We start from the raw sequence: 15,856 nt of genomic DNA, 5'->3' as shown, positions 1-15,856 counted from the left end.
AACTCTGTGAAACCCAGCTTGTGGCCTCGCATCATAGGACTCAACGGGTATCCTTTAATTCATCATGCCTGCTTGTATTTTGTATTTTTAAAATAAGAACAGTTATAAAAACACATACTTAAGTGTACAGTAAACATCCCATAGATGTTAAAATCTATTCAAATGTATTGGAGGATTTTTTTATGATTTTTTTTTTTTTTTTTGGTCAACGAGGCAATGAGGGCAATAGGATACTTCTCTGTACTGCGGGCTACAAATGCATCCTGATTTTTTGAGCTTGCCAACTGCCTGGAAAGGATATAGCGATGGGTTAGACTAGAGGAACTGAGCCAGCTGTGTCCTGGGTCTAGAACAAAACACAGAAGGCTGGAAAGACCCTGACTAGACTTTCTCAGCCTCACACCATTTTTGACATAGAACAGGGATGCACAGTTCTGCTCCTCTAGGTCAGGAGCCTCCCATGGTCTTTGTTCCACCTGTACTCTAGATTATTGAATTAACCAATTTAACCTCCTTCCAAGTATGAATCAGTAGATTATTTAATGATATTAAAACCTATAAAACCTGGATCACCCCTGAAATACAGTATAATGCTGCTAACACTGAAGAAAGAGGCAGTGCAGGGAAGGAAATAAGACACATTGCACAGCAGTTTGACCCTTTTCTGGTTTTACAATGACATTATTAAGACACACCTGAACTTGTTATCTATACACCGTAGCTAATCAAGCTCGTTTGAAAACTTAAAATGAGTGAAACTGCTATGTAATAGGAGTCTTACTGTATATCCCTCCCTGCAATGTGAACAACAGGGCCAGTAACAATGATGGGCTTCCTGGATTGCTAAGATTGACCATTACAACCCAGATGCTTTTAAGTGGGTTTATAATTGCTACTGCAGAATAGAATTGACTCCCTAATTCCAATGTTACCGTATCTTACAGTACCTAATCACATATGTGTTATAGTCCCCTCTACTGCAGTTGATTACTGTATCTTTACCTTTGATGTTTGTGTCTGTGGTATCTGTGTCCTTGAATTCTAGTTTAAAGTCCATTCTGTACATGTAGACATTTGTTTTTTTTATTTTGCAATAGCATGACATTTGACATGTCTAGAATAACAGAGTCTGACCAAGTCACATTTTGTGGAAATCCGGTGAATCACAGAATTAATTTTAGATACGTGTGGAATCATAATAGCTGGTTTCAAATTCTCCATGTAAGCATTGTCTGCTTTGTTTTTTTTTTTCCTGTGCACAGCAAAATCTGAGACATCATTACTGTAAATCTGGAAAATATGTGTTTTGTTTTTGGATGATATTGTATAAAGCACTAGACATATTTCATTGTGGATAATAAGCCAAATGATTGTGTGGGAGGCCTTTGATACATGTCCTGTGATTTGTACCCAAGAGAAATTCTGCATAAAGCTGAACTGGGATCATTGTGGAATATTCCCTTTGCTTGTACCTCAGGAAAACATTGCAACATAATACTGTTGGGGGCTTGCTATATTCTCAATGCGTAGCACTGCAGACGGTTTCTTATGTTTTAGGGACTCCTCATTAAAATCCAAAACTGTAATGCAGTGAATGTCCTCAACACAGCATTGAAAGACAATTGTGTTGTACAAACATTTCCTAGAGTTTCCTGGGGATGCCCTGTGCAGCTTCCTTGTACCCTAGTTTTGAGAACTTCTGTAGGCTACAATACAGGGCAGTTGTAGAGTAAGCAAGTGTGTATCTTATAGAATGCTCAAGCCATTTATGTTACTATGGTTGGTTCTTGGAGTACTCCACTTGTTTGGGATTAGCAGTCCTAATTTAGAATGTGGCAATCCAATTTAGCCCATGCATGTATCTGTAGGGTAACTGACAATAGCAGAGTGTACTGTACAGTAAGCAGGGATAATACTGCAGTGCACCAGAGTGCCAACCAGATGAAATTGCCTGCCTTTTTTATGTTGCTTCATTTACTGTTGTGGCTTGCTTACATTGTGTACAATGCATTCATTTTCTGCTATATTAAGTTATGCTGTATAGTATAGTATAGCCCAAGATTAGGAAGCTTTCTGCCAACGCTAAGACACTGAGAGATTCAATGCATATTAAAGGAGAGAGAGAGAGAGAATTTAAAGAAGCATTGTCTGGGAACTATTTATAATAAATTAGTGGGTAAAAAAAGCTATTTGTAGTGTTGAAAAACAAATATTGTCCAATGCTAGAAAGAGTTTTATTTAATGTAAGGTTTCTGCCTGTTTCAGAGGTCAAAATCAGAGGGAGATTATTGTTTTGTTCTCAGATGTACAGCTCTGGCCAAAAGTTTGTTCAATCTGGAATGAGATAGAACAATCTAGAGTATTATTGACTATGAAGATGTTCTTAAATATTTCAACATACAGCTTTTGGGTAAACTATTCTGATTTAAGTACTGCACTATAGCATAGGCACAGCTATGGCCAAAGATTTAGCATCGTCTAAAAGAGAACTACAAGAACATAATTTATATATTATATTTAACATCATGTCATCAAAGAAACTACAAAATTGTATCACAAACGTGTACAAGATACCATAATAGCTGTACAGTATTTCATGTTAGATTTCGAAAATGTCTGAAGTATAGGGAAAACTACAAAGCGGTATGTAATTCAATATGTTAACGTAACATTATTCAGCAGGTTTCATTTGAATTTACGAAGCAAAATGTGTTAATTCTATAGGGTTAAACGTTTGGCCATAGCTGTAGAGTAACAACTAAATGAACTGTGAAGGGAGAGACTAGTGTGGTGTAAGGTTTTTAACCCAGTGTGGCAAATCTAATGTGTTATCCGCCCAACAGTAATACAATACATGGTCACCAGTCCAGGTGCGTGCTGTAGTGCTCATGGTGGGTGATAACAATTTTAAACAGTGATTGAAGTGCAGAGTTGATCCGCTTTTGTGCTGGCCCTAGGCGACCTCTCCGGATACGTGCTTAGCCGTCTAGTGATACACAAACACAGACGGTTACTAAACAGACACGAACAAACAATAAATATTTTTACAACGCTCTCTCTGTCTCTCATGGTCCCTCCAGTTTCTCACACAAAAACCAAGCGAAAGAAAAGATTTACTATTCTCCGTTCCTTTTACATAGTTTACCTTCCGGGTCAGTACGTTCCTGCACCGGAGTCTCGCCTTCTTCCTGGCTGACCAACTTCCCGACCATGGAAAGGAACTGGGAGGGAGATGTACAACCAGAACTTATATTTCTGTCACACCCAGTCATCTGAAAGTACAAGATCCTCTCTGGGATTGTTGTTGAATTCATAACCAATTTATGGCACAACAATATTTCTTTCACTATTTTTCATTAATATCCAGATTAACTATTTTACACAACTAATTTAACTGTTTTTATATCAAATTCCTTATTTCACTGGATCCTTAGGTCCAAGCATGGTAATTGCTGTCACTCTTCTGCTCCCAAATAGACTTTTCAGTGTGTTAGACTTAATGACATTCCAAGGCACCACTATGCAAAAAATTATTAGTTCATACTAACTAGGATCAAAAGGGGACATGTACTTTAAAGGTTCACTGTAAAGGTCATTGTAAAAATAGCAAGCGAGGCAAAAAAAGACCATTATTACCAATTTGAAAGTGTGGCTGTTATTAGTTTAGCCTGACATGAATTTTTAACGAATGACACAATTTAGCTGCGGTTGGTAAAGAATGTTAACGGCCTCATTACCATAAAGGAGCTGCAATCAAAATAATCAGGTAATTTCATAACACAACGACTGTTAAGATGACTGAAGCCTGCTGCTGTTCCATTATTTATGCATTACAGTACCAGAGCTGCAAACCAGTGGCTGCCTTTGAAGTCAGCAGGATTGCACTGTAGTTTACAGTGGATGTGAACCCGTACTGGGTTATACTTGGATCATACTACAGTCACCGAGAGTTGTTTCTTGTCTGTCTTGTCTTGTGACTGTCTGGCGACCCAAGGGAGACTGATCACCAGAGTTCCATTTTTCTCAATTTGAACTGGCCGCATTATGAAGTATGAAGCAGCCAATTTCAATATAAGTTGATTCCAGCAGGTGATGTGTGATCAAAGCAAGTATTTACAAATGTGGTTTCACAGACAGGTTCCCAACATCTTTAAAGACAGATCTGAATGCACAATGGTGTTGTAGCTGCTGTCCAGTATTGAATTCCTGGGCAGGAGAAAGCCTAGAGCAACCGTTGAATGGTATATCAAAACCACATTCACACAAAAGCAAAATATTAGTAGCCTGAAATAAATAAATAACATTTGATACAAAATTTCATCCCATTCAATCTTTTTCATTTTTTGGTGAGCTTACAGTACATACTGTACAGTAAAATTATATTTGTTGGTTTTGGCCCTGGTGTCATATCTTAGTTTCAGATAAAATGAAAAGTTAATGTAAATAAACTGTTCTATATAGCTGTAGGAATATCCCAGGAATTCCAAAGGCATGAAGTCTGAACTACCGACTCATAGTTCTCATGGTTCCTTCAGGGTAATATTGAGGCAGGTCTATTATTACTGAGGTGTGTTATTACTTTCATCAAGGGAGGAACCTTTGTCTCACACATTTTGATAGTCACGCTCACTCTTCGGACTATCCGAGTAGAACCCAGTTAGATATATTGATATAGTGATGTCTTCACAAACTGAGAAACTTCATTATCGAGTGCTGTCTTTCCACGTTGTGTCTAATTGTACAATACATTGTTATCAGTGATTTCAATGTTATTATCAGCTTATTTGTCACAGTTTAAAAACAGCATGTGTGTAATAGTAATGGTATGCTCCATTCTCTTGGCTGCACAAATTCAGTCCCTTTTTTTAAGTTTTAAATATTCAATTTGGTTGTACCGAAAACCAATTGGATGTAAAAAAAAAAAAAAAAAAAAAAAAAAAAAAAAAGAAATACAGCTGGAAGAGTTGATAAAAATAAATGAACCGATCATAACCGTCATGCATCCCTATTATGATGAGTATGCCTAACTTTAAAGACCATTTTAAAATAGTTTTTAATTTGCCTTACTAACCAGCTTTGGGTACTCAGGGATGGTGTAGAATATTTTAACTTGTGGATTGATCCTCTTATGGCAAAGGGAAGAAGATTGAATGACTATATTATTCAGTTTCCTGATTTTGATTACTGCCAAATTAAAATATGTCTACATTTTAATAGCTTCAATCTGCTGTGTTCACTTTAATAAATGACTGGGATATAAAACCATAACAACCAGCCGCTACAGTATATTTTGCTCTGAGTCGTACAGTAGATCTAATGAGGGAGTTTAGACCAAATAGTTCTTTTCATCTGTCTGGTATTTTCAGTGTAAATTGATCCTCCACTCAAATTGCAATTGATTGTACTGCTACACAGCAAAGCAAGCGTATTATGGAGCTGCTAATGGTAAACCAGTCAAACAAGTTTATAGATAAAGTTACAGCATACAGTACATGTTAGTGTTATGCTATTTTGTATGGACTGTACAGAACACATTTACATTTTATTGGCGCCTTTCAAAAGTGATTGGCACAATATTTGACTAATGCTGTAAATGAAACACATTTTTCATTGGCTCAAGATTAGAATGTAGGCTGTTGTAATAGTTCTCTTGCCAGAAGAACTGTTGGCTGCAGCATGACAACAGCAATCGAATGGACTAAATGAAGACTGTATAGCAGTTACTGTTTCATAAGGACCATTTTACAGTAGGCAGTATGTGCCAGCAATTATTCATGACAGTAATAGCTTTTTCTGGAACCAAACGAACAAGACAGTAATTGCTTTTTCTGGAACCAAACAAATAAGAACTGTAATAAATCAAGGTCTTCATTAGCACTCTTGAGTTGTTTATTTCGCAGCAACATTAACATGGAGATTGTTCCTTTAAAAAACACTTAAATAACGAATAGAGTAAACACCTTAAAAAAAGTTGTACAATTATGATATTATTGATATATATATATATATACGGTGAGACTTTATTTACATTTATTTTCGTACTAGTTAATAACTAGCATTTTAAGAATGTTAATATACCGGAACCAATGACAAAGCACCACTGCCAGACTAATGTAGCACAGTAGGTGGAGGGCTTTTTACAGAGGCAATAACTATAATTTCAATAAGCCTGCCACATCACAAGCTAAAAATGGAGCCACCGAGATCTAGTTTCCTCCCAAAAACATATGTCCAGAAACATTTGCTACTTGTTAGAAGAGCAAAACACTGATTTAAATCCCAGCCTACAGTACTTTCACTTCAAGGATATTCAGTGTTCTAGCATTAACCCTAAATATCATGGGCTATGCAGACGCCTTTTGTTTCGGCGCACCTGCTTTGACATAAATTAAAGGTGAACAGTTGCATATGAGCATTTTAAAATCCACTTTCTGACATTTTATTTTTTTTTCCTGTTTACTCTTTTGACAGAAATGTTTGTTTGGGAATAGTACCCTTTTTTTTTTTTTTTTTTTTTTCTTGAATGGGATCCCAACGGTCTGAACTCTAAGTGCTGTCTATTTAAATATCCTTGTTTTCCTAGTCTAGTTACGCTATTTGTTATTTTTATAAGGCAAACATTTAGAACAAAACGCAAATAAAAAAATGTAAAATTTCAAAAGCAGCCTAATGCTTAGCTCATCCTGTTCTTACAACAAATGTATATTCAGACCCCTGACCAATTCTCTCATATTACTGAATTACAAATGGTACATTGAAATTTAATTCTGCTCTATATTTTTTTAAAAAACACTTAAACTCAAAATCAATTATTGTAAGGTGACATTGGGAAATATTTTTAAGAAAAATAAAAAAAACTGAAATATCTTGCTTGCATAAGTATTCAGCCCCCATACATTAATATTTGGTAGAGCCACCTTTTGCTGCAATAATAGCTTTAAGTCTTTTGGGGTAAGTATGTACCAGCTTTGCACACAGTGTCGGAATGATTTTGGCCCATTCTTGGCAGATTTGCTCCAGGTTGTTCAGGTTGTTTGGATGACGCTTGTGGACCACAATTTTCAAATAGTGCTACAGATTCTCAATGGGATTGAGATCAGGACTTTGACTGGGCCACTGTAGGACATTCACCTTTTTGTTCTTGAGCCACTCCACTGTTGCTTTGGCCTTGTGCTTGGGATCATTGTCCTGCTGAAAGGTGAATTTCCTCCCAATCATCAGTTTTTTAACGGACTGAAGCAGATTCTCTTGCAGTATTTTTCTGTATATTGCTCCATCCATTCTTCCTTCAGTTGTAACAAGGTGCCCAGTCCCTGCTGATGAGAAGCATTCCCACAGCATGATGCTGCCACCACCATACTTCACTTTAGGGATGGTGTGTCTTGCGGCATGGGCAGTGTTAGGTTTGCGCCACAATAGTGCTTTGAGTTTTGGCCAAAAAACTCTATCTTGGTCATATCTGACCACAAAACCTTTTCCCACATCACAGCTGGGTCACTCTCATGCTTTCTGGCAAACTCCAGATGCTCTTTCAGATGGTAATTTTTGAGTAACGGCTTCTTTCTTGCCACCCTCCCATACAGGCCAGTGTTATGCAGAGCTCTTGATATGGTTGACTCCACTCCCAGTCACTGAACTCTGTAGCTCCTTCAAAGTGATTGTTGGCCTCTCTGTGGCTTCTCTCACAAGTCTGCTTTTTGTTTGAGCGCTGAGCTTTGAGGAACGGCCTTTTGTTGGCACTGCCTGGGTGGTGTGATGCAGCTTCTACTTCCTGATTATTGATCCAACTGTGCTCACTGGGATATCCAAACACTTGGATATTATTTTGTACCCTTTCCCTAATCTGTGCTTTTGTATTACTTTATCTCTAACTTCTGTAGAATGCTCTTTGGTCTTCATTTTCCTTCAGATTTACAGCCTTACCAATGATCCTTCAACAGTGGGGTTTTTATCCAGAAAATGTGACAGCAACTTTAATGGTTCACAGGTGGATGCCAATGGTAAGGTGTCCTCGTTAATGTAATTTCTTTCATCGATGCAAACTGGGAGCTTCCACAGCACAGGGGTTGAATACTTATGCAAGCAAGATATTTCAGTTTTTTTATTTTTCTTCAAAATATTTCCCAAGATAAAACCAATGTCACCTTACAATAATTGATTCTGAGTTTCAGTGTTTTAGAATAAAATATCAAACAGAACGAAATTTCAATGTACCATTTGTAATTCGGTAATATGAGAGAATTGGTCAGGGGTCTAAATACTTTTGCAAGGCACTGTATGTATATATATATATATATATATATATATATATATATATATATATATATACACACACACACACACACACACACACACACACACACACACACACACACACACACACAGTTGAAACATTGTTGTGAGTAATTGCCCACAGATATGTGAAATCCATGGATAAATGAGTAATTGCGTGTGACTAGAATGTATAAATAATACAGAAACTAGTAATGTAAACCAAATTGGCTTTACTGAAGATGTATGGAATACAATGTATTACAAAGACAGAAGAATGTTTTAAAATGAGTTTACTTTTACAGTGTTACTCCTAGCAAAATCTTTATAAAATGGGGTACACATCTAACCCTGTTTCCCTAACTTTGCTACCACAAATAAATAAATAAATAAATAAATAAATATAATAATAATAATAAATAATAATAATAATAATAATAATAAAAAATAAAAATACTACAAAGCTACAAGATCATAAGACATTTTATGACAAGAATAAACTGTTCAGCCCATCAGAGTTCACAATTGTCCTATAAACTAAGCCGTCTAGCAGCTAGGAATATCACAAGGTATTATCGCAAATTCTTTCCACGCATTAATATTTAATAGTGGTCGCTAAGTGTTGCTAGGTTTCTGGGATCTTAAACAAAAAGTACAATTCTATTATGTATTGTTTTGAACAGCCAGGTCCACTTTTCTAAAAAGACAGAAACTGCTGAACACAAGACACACAGTCTGCACATTCACTATGAAACAGGTAGAGTGGAAATCATCAAAACCATTCTTAAAAGCAGGCCTGAATTCACGGCCCTATTCTCAGGGAGACAGAAACCACAATCACAGTAATTCTCAGTGTGGTTTGTTGAGAAAGTCCCTTTCACACTGTCACTCCTAACCGGGTCTGGACCTGCGTCCTGGCTACCCAGGTCACAGTCCTGCGTAGTGTGAAACCATGCAACATATTTTTGTTGATTGAGACACAGCATGAGCTAGGTTGAAGCAGGGATGTAGAAACGTCTGCTCTAATCAACATTTGGGTCGACAGTTCAATCCAGAGACGCTTGGATGGAAGCGTTAGCAACAAGCTGCTTCCAGGGCGTTGATATGCATATTGTGCACTTGCATTTGTCACCCATGTCAGCCCTGCTTTATCAAAAGCAGTGTGGAATCACGTACCCGACCCGCATGACACTGGGTCCTGACCTGGGTAGAGCAAGCCAGTTTGAAAGGGCCAGTTTTTTGTTTTAGTGAGGCAAATTATGTTTCCTAGGTTTTAAGTAACTGCCTCAGGAAAACAGATTTTACAGAATCTGCATTCTTCTGCTGTTCATACCAAGAAATTAATCCTTCCATCTGTTGCGCTGCTGTCTTGATTTTTGCTGTACAGGTTTTAGACTGACGCATGCATCTTTATGAGTGAGTGTGTGTGGGGCGGGGAGGTATTACTGTCATTGTGCAGACAAAATATGAGAAAATGTTTCCACAAATATAGTAATTCCTTAAAAAATGATGTTGTGGGGATGTCCCCACTTTGTAAAACACGTTTTTAAGAACTAAATATAAAAATAAAAGTGCCAAAATATTTCGTTTGTTGTCGAAGGAATGCAAATGTGTGTGTGTGTGTGTGTGTGTGTGTATGTGTGTGTGTGAGCACAGCGGGCATTAAGTCTACATTGGCAATAATGTACTGCATTTCAGAGATAAAACTTGTCAGGGAGCCACAGATGACTGGGGTGCAGATAAATGAGGTTCTACTGTGTGTCTTTGTGTGTGTGTATGTGTGTGTGTGTGGCTTGAAATTATTGCTGGCCATGTGGCAATTGCAGCGAGTGCCCTTGTCAATTGCAGTAATGCCCCTCAAAATGTTTGTCTATTCCTGGCTATTATGGCCACAGTGCCCGTTCAGCTACAGCAACTAGAGACGCCTGCATTAGATCCAGACAGTAATGTGATTACGTGATTTGCATGGTTGAATCGCATCAGCGGGGAAAAAACAACTACAAACAAACAACGAACATGACCCTTTAAGCACATGCACGTGGCCATTTTAGGACATCCTCAGATATCAGTCCTTCCTGTGTCAGGGCATCAGTCCTCCTCGAGTCAGTCGTCAGGCATCAGTCCTCCCAAATTTTTTTTTTTTTTTTTAACGGGGAGAATTATTTTATCCCTAGTACATGTTTATTTTAGTTGTGGGGTAATTTGTGTGTAAAGTTCTATGTTTCGTATTTGTTGTATATTTGATAAATGACAGTGGTTATGTCTGATGTTAAATCAGACTTAGAAGATCTGACTTAGAATTTCAATCCAAGAGAATTCAAATAATTAAATTGCACATGATAACTCATTTTTAAAACACTTAAAATATACATATTAAATGCAACTAAAGAACGGTTAAAATGCATTGACTAATCAACAGTTACACTCTATTGTTAGCCATTAGTTTACATCTTCACATTTTTTTAAATTATACAGTCATCTTTTATTTAACTTCTTACACACCCACCACAATAACTTAATGCCATCTGCTTGTCAAAACGTTTGATTGACATTTGTTTCCCCCTTGAAAAAAATAAAAACTTGAGGACCAATGAAGACTAATGCCTGGCGACTGACTCGAGGAGGACTGATGCCTGGCGACTGACTCGAGGAGGACTGATGCCTGGCGACTGACTCGAGGAGGACAGATGCCTGGCGACTGACTCGAGGAGGACTGATGCCTGGAGACTGACTCGAGGAGGACTGATGCCTGATACCTGACGACTAGCTCGAGGAGGACTGATGCCTGGCGACTGACTCGAGGAGGACTGATGCCTGATGCCTGACGACTGACTCGAGGAGGACTGATGCCTGGCGACTGACTCGAGGAGGACTGATGCCTGGCGACTGACTCGAGGAGGACTGATGCCTGATACCTGACTCGAGGAGGAGGAGGACTGATGCCTGACGACTGACTCGAGGAGGACTGATGCCTGATACCTGACGACTGGCTCGAGGAGGACTGATGCCTGATACCTGACGACTGGCTCGAGGAGGACTGATGCCTGACGACTGACTCGAGGAGGACTGATGCCTGATACCTGACGACTATCGCAAGGAGGACTGATGCGTGACGACTGACTCGAGGAGGACTGATGCCTGGCGACTGACTCGAGGAGGACTGATGCCTGATACCTGGCGACTGACTTGTGGAGGACTGATACCTGACTCGAGGAGGACTGATGCCTGATATCTGATGACTAGCTCGAGGAGGACTGATACCTGTCTCGAGGAGGACTGATGCCTGGTGACTGACTCATGGAGGACTGATGCCTGATAACTGATGACTGACTCGAGGAGGACTGATACCTGACTCGAGGAGGACTGATACCTGACTCGAGTAGGACTGATGCCTGGCGACTGACTCGAGGAGAACTGATGCCTAACGACTGATTCGAGGAGGACTGATGCCTGGTGACTGACTCGAGGAGGACTGATGCCTGATACCTGACGACTAGCTCGAGGAGGACTGATGCCTGGCGACTGACTCGAGGAGGACTGATGCCTGATACCTGACGACTAGCTCGAGGAGGACTGATGCCTGATACCTGACGACTGGCTCGAGGAGGACTGATGCCTGGCGACTGACTCGAGGAGGACTGATGCCTGATACCTGGCGACTGACTCGTGGAGGACTGATGCCTGATATCTGACGACTAGCTCGAGGAGGACAGATACCTGACTCGAGGAGGACTGATGCCTGCCGACTGACTCGAGGAGGACTGATGCCTGATACCTGGCGACTGACTCGTGGAGGACTGATACCTGACTCGAGGAGGACTGATGCCTGATATCTGATTACTAGCTCGAGGAGGACTGATACCTGTCTCGAGGAGGACTGATGCCTGGTGACTGACTCATGGAGGACTGATGCCTGATAACTGACGACTGACTCGAGGAGGACTGATGCCTGATACCTGACGACTAGCTCAAGGAGGACTGATGTGTGACGACTGACTCGAGGAGGACTGATGCCTGGCGACTGACTCGAGGAAGACTGATGCCTGCCGACTGACTCGAGGACTGATGCCTGATATCTGATGACTAGCTCGAGGAGGACTGATACCTGTCTCGAGGAGGACTGATACCTGTCTCGAGGAGGACTGATGCCTGGTGACTGACTCGAGGAGGACTGATGCCTGGCGAATGACTCGAGGAGGACTGATGCCTGACGACTGACTCGAGGAGGACTGATGCCTGATACCTGACGACTAGCTCGAGGAGGACTGATGCCTGACGACTGACTCGAGGAGGACTGATGCCTGATACCTGACGACTAGCTCGAGGAGGGCTGATGCCTGATACCTGACGACTGGCTTGAGGAGGACTGATGTCTGGCGACTGACTCGAGGAGGACTGATGCCTGATACCTGACGACTAGCTCAAGGAGGTCTGATGCGTGACGACTGACTTGAGGAGGACTGATACCTGGCGACTGACTCGAGGAGGACTGATGCCTGCCGACTGACTCGAGGAGGACTGATGCCTGATATCTGACGACTAGCTCGAGGAGGACTGATACCTGTCTCGAGGAGGACTGATGCCTGGTGACTGACTCATGGAGGACTGATGCCTGATAACTGACGACTGACTCGAGGAGGACTGATACCTGACTCGAGTAGGACTGATGCCTGGCGACTGACTCGAGGAGGACTGATGCCTGACTCGAGGAGGACGACCTGACTGACTCGAGGAGGACTGATGCCTGGTGACTGACTCGAGGAGGACTGATGCCTGATACCTGACGACTAGCTCGAGGAGGACTGATGCCTGGCGACTGACTCGAGGAGGACTGATGCCTGATACCTGATGACTAGCTCGAGGAGGACTGATGCCTGGTGACTGACTCGAGGAGGACTGATGCCTGATACCTGACGACTAGCTCGAGGAGGACTGATGCCTGGCGACTGACTCGAGGAGGACTGATGCCTGGCGACTGACTCGAGGAGGACTGATGCCTGATACCTGACGACTGACTCGAGGAGGACTGATGCCTGATACCTGACGACTGACTCGAGGAGGACTGATGCCTGACACAGGAAGGACTGATATCTGAGGATGTCCAAAAATGGACTCCGTACTCATGGATTTCTACTGAGCTTAATAGCACCACCTCAGAAGAGTCCAGAAAAAAAAATATAAAGCCTGATTCAATCTGAAACTTTCTACATTTTTCCTGTCAGTTATTCAGAAATGTTTATGATACTTGCAAGTGGTTTTCTTTCAAGTTTTAATAACATTTAACTGTAACTAACTTGAATATGCTTCAATTGCCATTATCCCCTCATGTCCTTATTTTTACCACAACGACACCAAACATATATTCTGTTTATCTAATGTTTCTTACCCCCATTTGCTTTTCAGATTTGATCCAGGCCACCAATGAGACGAACGTGAACATCCCCCAGATGGCCGATACACTGTTTGAGAGGGCTACAAACAGCAGCTGGGTGGTTGTGTTCAAGGCTCTAGTCACAACACACCACATAATGGTCCAAGGCAACGAGGTAAGCAGCAGGTCATTAAAACCCATGACAGCTACTGTGTCTTTGTTCCAACACTGTTCAAAATTGGTTAATTGAACCAATTAAACCTGCGCCCAGTAGTTTCATATTTAAACCTGGAGTGGAATGGCCCTTCAAGACTGTAATTGGACACCACTGGTGAATGTTCTTCACAAAAATCACAGAATATTTTATGAGAAGGTTTTATATTCAATAAACCACTTCAATACTGTTGTATTGTGACTATTAATTCAGTTTGGGGGGGGGGGGGGGGGGGGAGCTTAACAAAACAGCAAAATGGAGTGATCTGAAATATCCAAACTAGGAACAAATAACATAAAGTTCCCATGAGAGCTGTCTTGTACTTAACTTAATGTATGTGCTTTGACGTATTGACATCTGCCTACTTTACTTTAAAATGAACAAGGAGAAAATACTTTAAGGACCTGTCAGTAAAGAGTTTGTGGCAGGGCTTGTTAGTGTAGCCTTATCAAGACTTAGAACATCACAGCCAAATGTACACTGTGTGGGTGCAGACAACAATGATCAATTGTGACTAGCCAAGGACCATCAGTTGCTGTTGGTAAGGCAGCATTTCAGAATTGAACTCCGGTCTCCAGGCTCTGCACTGTGCTAAAGCATCTAAGAGAATAAGAGGATACCATTGAAAAAGACCATGAATTGAAACGTTTGTCATTGAATTTATTTAGTTTCAGGCTGTAGTGTTTAAAACAAAACACATTACTTACAGTTGCAGGCTCTTCTCTTTTGTAAACCTTCTTATGTTCTTGTGTTCTAATAGACTAGGAAATGTAGTGCTTTTCTAATCACGGTACTATTACATGTTTAATAAGTAAGACCTCGTTGGTGGTTTTTTTATTAGTCTGCATGAGTTGGGGACTTCAGTAGTCTGGAAAGGAATTTACATTGATAAATAGCATTACAGTTATAAAAGGTTCCTTGCAAAGACGCCGTGCAACACCAGCAGAGCTGAGACTCTGTTATCTGGTCATTTTCTTCAGACTGCATTATTTCAATTGCCTGACATGAAGCAGAAGCTGAAAGTCTGTTCTTGAAGTAGAAATGTGAAATTGAACTGAATGATCCACGTCACCAGTTTATATTGAGGTTCACATAGCTGATCCACAAGGCCTTATGTAGTCAGTGCTTATATTTATTGATTTACACATAGACATGCTCTTAGACACTGACTTTATTAAAAGGGTCCTGCAGTGCCATGATGTCAGTCTGATTCCCAGAATTGGGCAATGCTTTAAAATGTACACAATATTTAGGATGTTGTGCATTGTAAGAATCATAATATGAATTAAACCCACATTGCTTCAAAAATATTGTTTACAACGACTTCCTTAATAAGAATGTAGGAACATATTACAATTTACAAATGAGAGGAGGACATTTGGCCCATCTAAGCGCACCTGGGTCCGAGTACTGCAGCTGAATGAGGTTGGGTCTTCAACAGGTTGGGTCTTAAAGGATCCAAGTTATTCTACCAAAACAACATGACTAGGTAGCCCATTCCATACACTCAGCACGACTCTCTGTGTGAAGAAGTGCCTGCTTCAGACTTGTTTCTCTACTCCACCACAGAGCACTTTACAATGTTTGATGACTGTAAAACAGTGTCATCCCTGTATATATTTACACTGAACATAAATATAAGCGCAACATGTAAAGTGTTGGTCCCATGCTTCATGAGCTGAAATAAAAGATCCCAGAAATTTTTCATATGCACAAAAAGCTTATTTCTCTCAAATTTTGTGCACAAATTTGTTTACATCCCTGTTAATGAGCATTTCTCCTTTGCCAAGATAATCCATCCACCCGACAGGTGTGGCTTATCAAGAAGCTGATTAAGCAGCATGATCATTACACAGGTCCACCTTGTGCTGGGGACAATAAAAGACCACTTTAAAATGTGCAGTTTTGTCACACAACACAATGCCACAGATGTCTCAAGTTTTGAATAAACATGCAATTGGCATGCTGACTGCAGGACTGTCCACCAGAGCTGTTGCCAG

General features: G+C 40.5%; 1 protein-coding gene across 15 annotated transcripts in view; it reads left to right on the top strand.

Moving 5' to 3' along the window:
• Positions 1-15,856, top strand: part of LOC121317380 (clathrin coat assembly protein AP180-like) — a 72,370-nt gene that overhangs the window by 14,103 nt on the left and 42,411 nt on the right. For all 15 annotated transcript variants that reach the window (XM_041253252.1, XM_041253243.1, XM_041253250.1 and 12 more), the window contains exon 2: positions 13,675-13,817. In XM_041253252.1, the coding sequence (XP_041109186.1) occupies positions 13,675-13,817 (143 nt within the window). The remainder of the gene's footprint in view (positions 1-13,674; positions 13,818-15,856) is intronic.

Source organism: Polyodon spathula, chromosome 6 (assembly GCF_017654505.1).
Source record: "Polyodon spathula isolate WHYD16114869_AA chromosome 6, ASM1765450v1, whole genome shotgun sequence".
Classification (NCBI taxonomy): domain Eukaryota; kingdom Metazoa; phylum Chordata; class Actinopteri; order Acipenseriformes; family Polyodontidae; genus Polyodon; species Polyodon spathula.
Note: the sequence above shows the minus strand (reverse complement) of the source record. Positions and strands in the feature narration are given on the sequence as shown.